Genomic DNA, 14,356 nt, shown 5'->3' with positions numbered 1-14,356 from the left:
CTATAATTGCCCATCATACCTATCATTCATATGAATACACCTGACCAGCAGTAGGGGCACAAGGGGCAGTGGAGTGGCTTCTCTAACTTAGACAACCTAGTCCAAATGAAAACCTTTGCCTGCTTTTTAAAGCTATTTCTACTTTATCTTTGCTTGATCTCCAAGAGGAAGCTATTCCATAGACAAATGCCTGTATAGAAAAACCTGCTCCTCGCTGTAGTGTTTACTCTTGGGATTTTACAAGACATAACACTAGATCTGGTATTGTACCCTTATTCTACTCCTCCTATGTTCCTCTGGCGATGTAGAGGTGAATCCAGGCCCTGCAGTGCCTAGCGCCACTCCTATTCCCCAGGCGCTCTCTTTTGGCGACTTCTGTAACCGTAATAGCCTTGGTTTCATGCATGTTAACATTAGAAGCCTCCTCCCTAAGTTTGTTCTATTCACTGCTTTAGCACACTCTGCCAACCCGGATGTTCTAGATGTGTCTGAATCCTGGCTTAGGAAGACCACCAAAAATTCAGAAATTTTAATTCCAAACTACAACATTTTCAGACAAGATAGAACTGCCAAAGGGGGCGGTGTTGCAATCTACTGCAAAGATAGCCTGCAGAGTTCTGTCCTACTATCCAGGTCTGTACCCAAACAATTTGAACTTTTACATTTAAAAATCCACCTCTCTAAAAACAAGTCTCTCACCATTGCCGCCTGCTATAGACCACCCTCTGCCCCCAGCTGTGCTCTGGACACCATATGTGAACTGATTGCCCCCCATCTATCTTCAGAGTTCGTGCTACTAGGCGACCTAAACTGGAACATGCTTAACACCCCAGCCATCCTACAATCTAAACTTGATGCCCTCAATCTCACACAAATTATCAATGAACCTACCAGGTACCTCCCCAAAGCCTTAAACACGGGCACCCTCATAGATATCATCCTAACCAACTTCCCCTCTAAATACACCTCTGCTGTCTTCAACCAAGATCTCAGCGATCACTGCCTCATTGCCTGCATCCGTAATGGGTCAGCGGTCAAACGACCTCCACTCATCACGGTAAAACGCTCCCTGAAACACTTCTGCGAGCAGGCCTTTCTAATCGACCTGGCCGGGGTATCCTGGAAGGATATTGATCTCATCCCGTCAGTAGAGGATGCCTGGATATTTTTTTTAAATGCCTTCCTAACCATCTTAAATAAACATGCCCCATTCAAGAAATTTTGAACCAGGAACAGATATAGCCCTTGGTTCTCCCCAGACCTGACTGCCCTTAACCAACACAAAAACATCCTATGGCGTTCTGCATTAGCATCGAACAACCCCCGTGATATGCAGCTGTTCAGGGAAGCTAGAAACCATTATACACAGGCAGTTAGAAAAGCCAAGGCTAGCTTTTTCAAGCAGAAATTTGCTTCCTGCAACACTAACTCAAAAAAGTTCTGGGACACTGTAAAGTCCATGGAGAATAAGAGCACCTCCTCCCAGCTGCCCACTGCACTGAGGATAGGAAACGTTGTCACCACTGATAAATATACGACAATCGATCATTTCAATAAGCATTTTTCTACGGCTGGCCATGCTTTCCACCTGGCTACTCCTACCCAGGCCAACATTTCATCACCCCCCACAGCAACTTGCCCAAGCCTCCCCCGACTTCTCTTTCACCCAAATCCAGACAGCTGATGTTCTGTAAGAGCTGCAAAATCTGGAACCCTACAAATCAGTCGGGCTAGACAATCTGGACCATCAATTCAATTCAATTCAATTCAAGGGCTTTATTGGCATGGGAAACATGTGTTAACATTGCCAAAGCAAGTGAGGTAGACAACATACAAAGTGAATATATAAAGTGAAAAACAACAAAAATTAACAGTAAACATTACACATACAGAAGTTTCAAAACAGTAAAGACATTACAAATGTCATATTATATATATATACAGTGTTCTAACAATGTACAAATGGCTAAAGGACACAAGCATAAATAATAAGCATAAATATGGGTTGTATTTACAATGGTGTTTGTTCTTCACTGGTTGCCCTTTTCTCGTGGCAACAGGTCACAAATCTTGCTGCTGTGATGGCACACTGTGGAATTTCACCCAGTAGATATGGGACTTTTTCAAAATTGGATTTGTTTTCGAATTCTTTGTGGATCTGTGTAATCTGAGGGAAATATGTCTCTCTAATATGGTCATACATTGGGCAGGAGGTTAGGAAGTGCAACTCAGTTTCCACCTCATTTTGTGGGCAGTGAGCACATAGCCTGTCTTCTCTTGAGAGCCATGTCTGCCTACGGCGGCCTTTCTCAATAGCAAGGCTATGCTCACTGAGTCTGTACATAGTCAAGGCTTTCCTTAATTTTGGGTCAGTCACAGTGGTCAGGTATTCTGCCGCTGTGTACTCTCTGTGTAGGGCCAAATAGCATTCTAGTTTGCTCAGTTTTTTTGTTAATTCTTTCCAATGTGTTAAGTAGTTATCTTTTTGTTTTCTCATGATTTGGTTGGGTCTAATTGTGCTGCTGTCCTAGGGCTCTGTAGTGTGTGTTTGTGTTTGTGAACAGAGCCCCAGGACCAGCTTGCTTAGGGGACTCTTCTCCAGGTTCATCTCTCTGTAGGTGATGGCTTTGTTATGGAAGGTTTGTGAATCGCTTCCTTTTAGGTGGTTGTAGAATTTAGCAGCTCTTTTCTGGATTTTGATAATTAGTGGGTATCGGCCTAATTCTGCTCTGCATGCATTATTTGGTGTTCTACGTTGTACACGGAGGATATTTTTGCAGAATTCTGCGTGCAGAGTATCAATTTGGTGTTTGTCCCATTTTGTGAAGTCTTGGTTGGTGAGCGGACCCCAGACCTCACAACCATAAAGGGCAATGGGCTCTATGACTGATTCAAGTATTTTTAGTCAAATCCTAATTGGTATGTTGAAATTTATGTTTCATTTGATGGCATAGAATGCCCTTCTTGCCTTGTCTCTCAAATCGTTCACAGCTTTGTGGAAGTTACCTGTGGTGCTGATTTTTAGGCCAAGGTATGTATAGTTTTTTGTGTGCTCTAGGGCAACAGTGTCTAGATGGAATCTGTATTTGTGGTCCTGGTGACTGGACCTTTTTTGGAACACCATTATTTTGGTCTTACTGAGATTTACTGTCAGGGCCCAGGTCTGACAGAATCTGTGCATAAGATCTAGGTGCTGCTGTAGGCCCTCCTTGGTTGGTGACAGAAGCACCAGATCATCAGCAAACAGCAGACATTTGACTTCGGATTCTAGCAGGGGGAGGCCGGGTGCTGCAGACTTTTCTAGTGCCCTCGCCAATTTGTTGATATATATGTTGAAGAGGGTGGGGCTTAAGCTGCATCCCTGTCTAACCCCACGACCCTGTGTGAAGAAATGTGTGTGTTTTTTGCCAATTTTAACCGCACACTTTAGCACCACTTTCCATCAGTTTGTATAGCAGACCCTCATGCCAGATTGAGTCGAAGGCTTTTTTGAAATCAACAAAGCATGAGAAGACTTTGCCTTTGTTTTGGTTTGTTTGGTTGTCAATTAGGGTGTGCAGGGTGAATACATGGTCTGTTGTACGGTAATTTGGTAAAAAGCCAATTTGACATTTGCTCAGTACATTGTTTTCATTGAGGAAATGTACGAGTCTGCTGTTAATAATAATGCAGAGGATTTTCCCAAGGTTACTGTTGACACATATTCCACGGTAGTTATTGGGGTCAAATTTGTCTCCACTTTTGTGGATTGGGGTGATCAGTCCTTGGTTCCAAATATTGGGGAAGATGCCAGAGCTAAGTATTGTTGTCTGTATATTTGATCATTTCATTGAGGATACCATCAACACCACAGGCCTTTTTGGGTTGGAGGGTTTTTATTTTGTCCTGTAACTCTTTCAATGTAATTGGAGAATCCAGTGGGTTCTGGTAGTCTTTAATAGTTGATTCTAAGATCTGTGTTTGATCATGTATATGTTTTTGCTCTTTATTCTTTGTTATAGAGCCAAAAAGATTGGAGAAGTGGTTTACCCATACATCTCCATTTTGGATAGATAATTCTTCGTGTTGTTGTTTGTTTAGTGTTTTCCAATTTTCCCAGAAGTGGTTAGAGTCTATGGATTCTTCAATTGCATTGAGCTGATTTCTGACGTGCTGTTCCTTCTTTTTCCGTAGTGTATTTCTGTATTGTTTTAGTGATTCACCATAGTGAAGGCGTAGACTCAGGTTTTCCGGGTCTCTATGTTTTTGGTTGGACAGGTTTCTCAATTTCTTTCTTAGATTTTTGCATTCTTTATCAAACCATTTGTCATTATTGTTAATTTTCTTCGGTTTTCTATTTGAGATTTTTAGATTTGATAGGGAAGCTGAGAGGTCAAATATACTGTTAAGATTTTCTACTGCCAAGTTTACACCTTCACTATTACAGTGGAACGTTTTACCCAGGAAATTGTCTAAGAGGGATTGAATTTGTTGTTGCCTAATTGTTTTTTGGTAGGTTTCCAAACTGCATTCCTTCCATCTATAGCATTTCTTAATGTTACTCAGTTCCTTTGGCTTTGATGCCTCATGATTGAGTATTGCTCTGTTTAAGTAGACTGTGATTTTGCTGTGGTCTGATAGGGGTGTCAGTGGGCTGACTGTGAACGCTCTGAGAGACTCTGGGTTGAGGTCAGTGATAAAGTAGTCTACAGTACTACTGCCAAGAGATGAGCTATAGGTGTACCTACCATAGGAGTCCCCTCGAAGCCTACCGTTGACTATGTACATACCCAGCGTGCGACAGAGCTGCAGGAGTTGTGACCCGTTTTTGTTGGTTATGTTGTCATAGTTGTGCCTAGGGGGGCATGTGGGGGAGGGAATGCTTTCTAAAAATGATCCACCGAAATTGCTGCAACCCCTATTACTAGCCTGTTCAACCTCTCTTTCGTATCGTCTGAGATCCCCAAAGATTGGAAAGCAGCTGCGGTCATCCCCCTCTTCAAAGTTCAAGACACTCTAGACCCAAACTGCTACAGACCTATATCTATCCTACCCTGCCTTTCTAAGGTCTTCGAAAGCCAAGTCAACAAACAGATTACTGACCATTTCGAATCCCACCATACTTTCTCCGCTATGCAATCTGGTTTCAGAGCTGGTCATGGGTGCACCTCAGCCACGCTCAAGGTCCTAAACAATATCATAACCGCCATCGATAAAAGACAATACTGTGCAACCGTCTTCATCGACCTGACCAAGGCTTTCGACTCTGTCAATCACTGCATTCTTATTGACTCAATAGCCTTGGTACTGCACTATCTAGGGAACAGGGTTCCATGTCAGACAAAGTAGTCCGCTATCTAGGGAACATGGTTACACATCAGACAAAGTAGTCCACTATCTAGGGAACAGGGTTCCATGTCAGACAAAGTAGTGCACTATCTAGGGGATAGGGTTCAATGTCAGACAAAGTAGTGCACTATCTAGGGAACAGGGTTCCATGTCAGACAAAGTAGTCCGCTATCTAGGGAACAGGGTTCCATGTCAGACATAAAGTAATCCACTATCTCGGTCAATTGGTTCCTTGTCAGAAATAAAATGGTACACTATCTATGGAATAGGGTATATGGTATACGGTTACATTATACACTCACCAGGAAGTCAAAGACCACAAAGAGGAACTCCTCATCTCGTACGGGTGGCGGTGTCTCTCCTATGGTGGTGAGGGTGAGGGTGGACCAGTAGAGGCAGTAGATGTAACCCCGCGACAGAGTTGTCTGGTTGGGATACACCCAGGAGTCAGACCCCAGTCCCAGGGCCTTGGAGAAGGAGTAGTACATACAGGCATTCCAGTGGATGATCACCTGGAGGAGAGACAGCAGGGTTAAATCAAATCAACATGAATTAGTCAACAGGTGATCAGACTAACAGACTAACAGGAAAAGCTAACTTATGGGTCCTTTTCCAACAACCCACTGGGCAAAAAATTGTTGAATCAAGATTGTTTCCTAGACATTTCAACCCCTCAAATCTATGCGATAACGTTGAATCAGTGGCAGACAGACTCAGGGTATTAGATTAATCATTGGATTTGCAAAAAGTCATCAACGTAAGGGCATTTCAGTATTTTTTTCATCCAACTTTTACCCTAAATCCAATGATAGGTAGCCTAGCGGTCAGGAGTGTTGGGCCAGTAACCGAAAGGTTGCTGGTTTGTAAAAAATCTGCCGATGTGCCCATGAGCAAGGCACTTAACCCTAATCGCCATAGTAAGTCACTCTGAATAAGAGGGTCTGCTAAATTACTCAAGTTTGTGTGTGTTGGGGTGTCAGTATATGTATGTGTGTATGTATGTCTGAGTGTGTGGGTAGAGTCAGTGTAAAAGAGTTGGAAAAAGAGCTGGAAAAAGGGTCAATGCAGGTAGTCCGAGGTAGCCATTTGATGAGCTATTTAGTGGTCTATGGCTTGGGGGTAGAAGCTGTTCAGGGTCCTGTTGGGTGGCTGGACTCTCCTCCTGGTATAGAGGTACTGGATGGAAGGGAACTCGGGCCCAGTGATGTACTGGGTCGATCACACCACCTTCCCAGTGATGTACTGGGTCGATCACACCACCTTCCCAGTGATGTACTGGGTCGATCACACCACCTTCCCAGTGATGTACTGGGTCGATCACACCACCTTCCCAGTGATGTACTGGGTCGATCACACCACCTTCCCAGTGATGTACTGGGTCGATCACACCACCTTCCCAGTGATGTACTGGGTCGATCACACCACCTTCTCAGTGATGTACTGGGTCGATCACACCACCATCTCAGTGAAATACTGGGTCGATCACACCACCTTCCCAGTGATGTACTGGGTCGATCACACCACATTCCCAGTGATGTACTGGGCCGTTCACATCACCTTCCCAGTGATGTACTGGGTCGTTCACACCACCTTCTCAGTGATGTACTGGGTCGATCACACCACCTTCCCAGTGATGTACTGGGTCGATCACACCACATTCCCAGTGATGTACTGGGCCGTTCACATCACCTTCCCAGTGATGTACTGGGTCGATCACACCACCTTCTCAGTGATGTACTGGGTCGATCACATCACCTTCTCAGTGATATACTGGGTCGATCACACCACCTTCCCAGTGATGTACTGGGTCGATCACACCACATTCCCAGTGATGTACTGGGCCGTTCACATCACCTTCCCAGTGATGTACTGGGTCATTCACACCACATTCCCAGTGATGTACTGGGACGTTCACACCACCTTCCCAGTGATGTACTGGGTCGATCACACCACCCTTTGAAGTCACATCATTACTGTCACAACAGCGCCTTACGGTTGGGTGCATTGCAGTTGCCATACCAAGCGGTGGCGCAGCTAGTCAAGATGCAGCTGTAGAATCTTGTGAAGATCCGAGGGCCCATGCCAATATTTTCAGCCTAGTGAGAGGGACGAGGCGCTGTTGTGCCCTCTTCACAACTGTGTGAGTGTGTGTGGACAATGATAATTCCTTAATAATGTGGACACTGAGAAACTAATACAACCCCATTGATGTGGATATGGGTGTGCTCGCTCCCCCGTTTCCTGTGGTCCACGATCAGCTCCTTTTTGATGTTAGAGTCTGTGTGTGTTTATATACTGGTTTAATGCTGTTTGCTTATCAGTATAGCTTCCTTCCTGATGAGCCCAAACTGGTATGCCATGTTGAATCCTCAGCCTCGCAAACCCATGTGACCACCCTGTTTGAAACACTTTAGACAGCTGCGCCACCAAAAAATGGCGCAGGTGGTGGTATTTTTAGCTGAGCTGTTAGTTTAACTAATTCAACTTGGTTACACATGCATGCTTGTGTGTGTGTAAATGTGTTAGTTTGTGTGTGTACCACATATCTCCCACCAGTGTGTGTGTGTGCGTGTGTGTTCACACACCAGTATGTAAAGGACCAGGTTAGTGATGCGGAAGGCGTTGGGGTAACTGGTCCTGGTCTCTGTACGGTCGAAGAACTCGAACATGCGGTTAAACCGCAGAAGTCTGTTGAAACGGAGGAGAGGAGTGTGTATTCCCAGAGATAGGTAGAACAGGTCAGTAGGCAGGATAGACAACAGATCTAGTTTAAACTGAACCGTCTTCAGATAACTGTCTCTCAGCTTAGAGAGGTCCTTCACCAACAGACCCTGCTCCAGGAAACCTGATAAACAAACAGGTAGAGTTACACAGTCAGTGTTAGGGCACAGGCTCAGGGTAGGCAGACAGATTCAGGGTAGGCTGACAGACTCAGGGTAGGCTGACAGACTCAGGGTAGGCTGACAGACTCAGGGTAGGCAGACAGACTCAGGGTAGGCAGACAGACTCAGGGTAGGCAGACAGACTCAGGGTAGGCAGACAGGCTCAGGGTAGGCAGACAGATTCAGGGTAGGCTGACAGACTCAGGGTAGGCAGACAGGCTCAGGGTAGGCAGACAGACTCAGGGTAGGCAGACAGACTCTTTCAGGAGGTGAGAACATGGGACATGAGGAATCAAGGGAAGAGAACAGAAACACGACAGAAACAAATTGTGGAGAATTGACCTCTGACCTGTGCGTAGCCTGACGGCTGTGTCCAAGATGTAGAGACCGTCACACAGGTAGTCCAACACCAGCCACACGATGGCACCACTCGTCTGAAGCTCATCAAAACATGCCCTGCACAGAACACACAACAATTCTGTCACAACATTACTGTCACTACATTACTGTCACTACATTACTGTCACTCCAATACTGTCACTCCAATACTGTCACTACATTACTGTCACTCCATTACTGTCACTACATTACTGTCGCTACATATCTTTAAGGTGAGTAAAGAATGAACCAGTCAGTCTGATGCTAGGTGGGGTAGCTTCGAATCCATATACATTGTTGACGAAAAGGGAGTGGTCAAAATGTACACAATTACCCAGAGGAAAATGGGGGATGGTCATCCATTTTAAATTTGAATTTAGATTAAATGTCATAATGCTAAGGGGTTGATAATGAGTTGCTTGTTATAGTATCTCATGTGTGCTCGATGATGCCCCCAATCCCTGATTCTCTGCTGGACGCTCAGTATCAAGTTCAGTTAGTGTGGTGTTGATTACTATAGGCCATAGGCCTAGGCTACAGTGGCTTGCCAAAGTATTCACCCCCCCCCCCCTTGGCATTTTTCCTATTTTGTTGCCTTACAACCTGGAATTAACATAGATTTTTTTGGGCTGTTAATATCATTTGATGTACACAACATGCCTACCACTTTGAAGATGCAAAATCTTTTTTTATTATGAAACACAAGAAATAAGACTTGAGCGTGCATAACTGTTCATCCCCCCCAAAGTCAATACTTCGTAGAGCCACCTTTTGCAAGTCTCTTGGGGTATGTCTCTATAAGCTTGGCACATCTAGCCACTGGGAATTATTATACCCATTCTTCAAGGCAAAACTGCTCCAGCTCCTTCAAGTTGGATGGGTTCCGCTGGTATACAGCAATCTTTAAGTCATACCACAGATTCTCAATTGGATTGTTAAACCATTCAAGTTTTGCTTTAGCAGTATGCTCAGGGTCATTGTCCTGCTGGAAGGTGAACCTACGTCCCAGTCACAAATCTCTGGAAGACTGAAACACGTTTCCCTCAAGAAATTCCCTGTATTTAGCGCCGTCCATCATTCCTTCAATTCTGACCAGTTTCCCAGTCCATGCTGATGAAAAACATGTCCCCCGGCATGATGCTGCCACCATCATGCTTCACTGTGGAGATGGTGTTCTCGGGGTGATGAGAGGTGTTGGGGTTGCGCCAGAGTAGAGTACCAGAGTACCTTCTTCCATATGTTTGGGGTGTCTCCCACATGCCTTTTGGCGAACACCAAATGTGTTTGCTTATATTTTTCTTTAAGCAATTACTTTTTTCTGGCCACTCTTCCGTAAAGCCCAGCTCTGTGGAGTGTACGGCTGAAAGTGGTCCTATGGACAAATACTCCAATCTCCGCGGTAGAGCTTTGCAGCTCCTTCAGGGTTATCTTTGGTCTCTTTGTTGCCTCTCTGATTAATGCCTTCCTTGACTGGTCTGTGAGTTTTGGTGGGTGGCATTCTCTTGGCAGGTGTCACGACTTCCGCCGAAGTCGGCTCCTCTCCTTGTTCAGGCAATGTTCGGCGGTCGACATCACCGGCTTTCTAGCCATCGCCGCTCCGTTTTTCATTTATCCATTTGTTTTGTCTTGTTCTCTGTACACCTGGTTTTCATTCCCCAATCAATCTACATGTATTTATTCCTCATGTTTTTGTGTGGAATTGTTTGTGTTACGTGTTTATTGTTGACTGGTTTGCTTTTACCGTGTTTGTTCACATGTTTATTGTTAAACATAAATAATTGTGACTGTTTTTGCGTGTTTTTCACTTTTGTCTATGGGCTGGAGGTTTAGACGCAGTTGCGTCCATCTGTTGGTTTCTCCTGCCTCATTAAAGTGTGCGCCTATTCACAACTCTCTGCTCTCCTGCACCTGACTTCGCTACCAGTAGCGCACACCTGACAGCAGGTTTGTTGTGATGCCATATTCTTTCAATATTTTAATAATTTATTTAATGGTGCTCCTTGGGATGTTCAAAGTGTTTTTATAACGCAGCCCTGATCTGTACTTCTCCACAACTTTGTCCCTGACCTTTTTGGAAAGCTCCTTGGTCTTCATGGTGCCACTTGCTTGGTGGTGCCGATGCTTAGTGGTGTTGCAGACTCTGAGGACTTTCAGAAAAGGTGTATATACACAGTTGAAGTCGATGGTTAAATATACCTCAGCCAAATACATTTAAACTCAAATCCTGACATTTAATCCTAGTACAATTACCTGAATTAGGTCAGTTAGGATCACCACTTTATTTTAAGAATGTGAAATGTCAGAAAAATAGTAGATATGACTTATTTCAGCTTTTATTTATTTCATCACATTCCCAGTGGGTCAGAAGTTTACATACACTCAATTAGTATTTGGTAGCATTGCCTTTAAATTGTTTAACTTGGGTCAAACATTTCAGGTAGCCTTCCACAAGCTTCCCACAATAAGTCGGGTGAATGTTGGCACATTCCTCCTGACAGAGCTGGTGTAAGGCCTCCTGACAGAGCTGGTGTAACTGAGTCAGGTTACCTCTTTGCTCACGCACACTTTTTCAGTTGTGCCCATGCATTTTCTATAGGCTTGAGGTCAGGGCTTTGTGATGGCCACTCCAATACCTTGACTTTGTTCTCCTTTAGCCATTTTGCCACAACTTTGAAAGTATGCTTGGGGTCATTGTCCATTTGGAAGACCCATTTGCGACCAAGCTTTAACTTCCTGCCTGATGTCTTGAGATGTTGCTTTGATAAATCCACGTAATTTTCCTACCTCATGATGCCATCTATTTTGTGAAGTGCACCAGACCCTCCTGCAGAAAAGCACCGCCACAACATGATGCTGCCACCCCTGTGATTCACGGTTGGGATGGTGTTCTTCGGGTTGCAAGCCTCCCCCTTTTTCCTCCAAACATAATGATGGTCATTATGGACAAACAGTTCTATTTTTGTTTCATCAGACCAGAGGACATTTCTCCAAAAAGTACGATCTTTGTCCCCATATGCAGTTGCAAACCATAGTCTGGCTTTTTTTACGGCGGTATTGGAGCAGTGGCTTCTTCCTTGCTGAGCAGCCTTTCAGGTTATGTCGATATAGGACTCTTTTTACTGTGGATTGCGTACTATTGCCTACCTTTTTGACATATTATAATAATATTAATAATAATAATAATATATGCATTGTGTCCCACCACCCGCCAACCCCTCTATTTACGCTACTGTTACTCTCTGTTCATCATATATGCATAATCACTTTAACCATACCTACATGTACATACTACCTCAATCAGCCTGACTAACCGCTGTCTGTATATAGCCTTGCAACTGTTATTTTCAAATGTCTTTTTACTGTTGTTTTATTTCTTTACTTACCCACACACACACGCCTTTTTTTCGCACTATTGGTTAGAGCCTGTAAGTAAGCATTTCACTGTAAGGTCTACTACACCTGTTGTATTCAGCATTTCACTGTAAGGTCTACTACACCTGTTGTATTCAGCATTTCACTGTGAGGTGTACTACACCTGTTGTATTCAGCATTTCACTGTAAGGTCTACTAAACCTGTTGTATTCAGCATTTCACTGTAAGGTCTACTACACCTGTTGTATTCAGCATTTCACTGTAAGGTCTACTACACCTGTTGTATTCAGCATTTCACTGTAAGGTCTACTACACCTGTTGTATTCAGCATTTCACTGTAAGGTCTACTACACCTGTTGTATTCAGCATTTCACTGTAAGGTCTACTACACCTGTTGTATTGAGCATTTCACTGTAAGGTCTACTACACCTGTTGTATTCAGCATTTCACTGTAAGGTCTACTACACCTGTTGTATTCAGCATTTCACTGTAAGGTCTACTACTGTTGTATTCAGCATTTCACTGTAAGGTCTACTACACCTGTTGTATTCAGCATTTCACTGTAAGGTCTACTACTGTTGTATTCAGCATTTCACTGTAAGGTCTACTACTGTTGTATTCAGCATTTCACTGTAAGGTCTACTACACCTGTTGTATTCAGCATTTCACTGTAAGGTCTACTACACCTGTTGTATTCAGCATTTCACTGTAAGGTCTACTACACCTGTTGTATTCAGCATTTCACTGTAAGGTCTACTACACCTGTTGTATTCAGCATTTCACTGTAAGGTCTACTACACCTGTTGTATTCAGCATTTCACTGTACGGTCTACTACACCTGTTGTATTCAGCATTTCACTGTAAGGTCTACTACACCTGTTGTATTCAGCATTTCACTGTAAGGTCTACAACTGTTGTATTCAGCATTTCACTGTAAGGTCTACTACTGTTGTATTCAGCATTTCACTGTAAGGTCTACTACTGTTGTATTCATCATTTCACTGTAAGGTCTACTACACCTGTTGTATTCAGCATTTCACTAAGGTCTACTACACCTGTTGTATTCAGCATTTCACTGTAAGGTCTACTACTGTTGTATTCAGCATTTCACTGTAAGGTCTACTACACCTGTTGTATTCAGCATTTCACTGTAAGGTCTACTACTGTTGTATTCAGCATTTCACTGTAAGGTCTACTACTGTTGTATTCAGCATTTCACTGTAAGGTCTACTACACCTGTTGTATTCAGCATTTCACTGTAAGGTCTACTACACCTGTTGTATTCAGCATTTCACTGTAAGGTCTACTACACCTGTTGTATTCAGCATTTCACTGTAAGGTCTACTACACCTGTTGTATTCAGCATTTCACTGTAAGGTCTACTACACCTGTTGTATTCAGCATTTCACTGTGAGGTCTACTACACCTGTTGTATTCAGCATTTCACTGTAAGGTCTACTACACCTGTTGTATTCAGCATTTCACTGTAAGGTCTACTACACCTGTTGTATTCAGCATTTCACTGTAAGGTCTACTACACCTGTTGTATTCAGCATTTCACTGTAAGGTCTACTACACCTGTTGTATTCAGCATTTCACTGTAAGGTCTACTATACCTGTTGTATTCAGCATTTCACTGTAAGGTCTACTACACCTGTTGTATTCAGCATTTCACTGTAAGGTCTACTACACCTGTTGTATTCAGCATTTCACTGTGAGGTCTACTACACCTGTTGTATTCAGCATTTCACTGTAAGGTCTACTACACCTGTTGTATTCAGCATTTCACTGTGAGGTCTACTACACCTGTTGTATTCAGCATTTCACTGTAAGGTCTACTACACCTGTTGTATTCAGCATTTCACTGTAAGGTCTACTACACCTGTTGTATTCAGCATTTCACTGTAAGGTCTACTACACCTGTTGTATTCAGCATTTCACTGTAAGGTCTACTATACCTGTTGTATTCAGCATTTCACTGTAAGGTCTACTACACCTGTTGTATTCAGCATTTCACTGTAAGGTCTACTACACCTGTTGTATTCAGCATTTCACTGTAAGGTCTACTACACCTGTTGTATTCAGCATTTCACTGTAAGGTCTACTACACCTGTTGTATTCAGCATTTCACTGTAAGGTCTACTACACCTGTTGTATTCAGCATTTCACTGTAAGGTCTACTACACCTGTTGTATTCAGCATTTCACTGTAAGGTCTACTACTGTTGTATTCAGCATTTCACTGTAAGGTCTACTACACCTGTTGTATTCAGCATTTCACTGTAAGGTCTACTACACCTGTTGTATTCAGCATTTCACTGTAAGGTCTACTACACCTGTTGTATTCAGCATTTCACTGTAAGGTCTACTACACCTGTTGTATTCAGCATTTCACTG

General features: G+C 43.4%; 1 protein-coding gene across 1 annotated transcript in view; it reads right to left on the bottom strand.

Annotated features, from left to right (window-relative positions):
- The window catches only part of LOC109880481 (cyclic nucleotide-gated cation channel), a 41,775-nt gene that overhangs the window by 2,628 nt on the left and 24,791 nt on the right, over window positions 1-14,356 (bottom strand). Inside the window, exons 5-7 of the mRNA XM_031789444.1 lie at window positions 8,560-8,666; window positions 7,914-8,173; window positions 5,631-5,840 (exon numbers count right to left, since the gene is read on the bottom strand). Of these exons, the coding sequence (XP_031645304.1) occupies window positions 5,631-5,840; window positions 7,914-8,173; window positions 8,560-8,666 (577 nt within the window). The remainder of the gene's footprint in view (window positions 1-5,630; window positions 5,841-7,913; window positions 8,174-8,559; window positions 8,667-14,356) is intronic.

The sequence above is a fragment of the Oncorhynchus kisutch genome, linkage group LG15 (genome assembly GCF_002021735.2).
Source record: "Oncorhynchus kisutch isolate 150728-3 linkage group LG15, Okis_V2, whole genome shotgun sequence".
Lineage (NCBI taxonomy): Eukaryota > Metazoa > Chordata > Actinopteri > Salmoniformes > Salmonidae > Oncorhynchus > Oncorhynchus kisutch.
The sequence above is the reverse complement of the archived record's forward strand: the minus strand, read 5'-3'. Positions and strand labels throughout refer to the sequence as shown.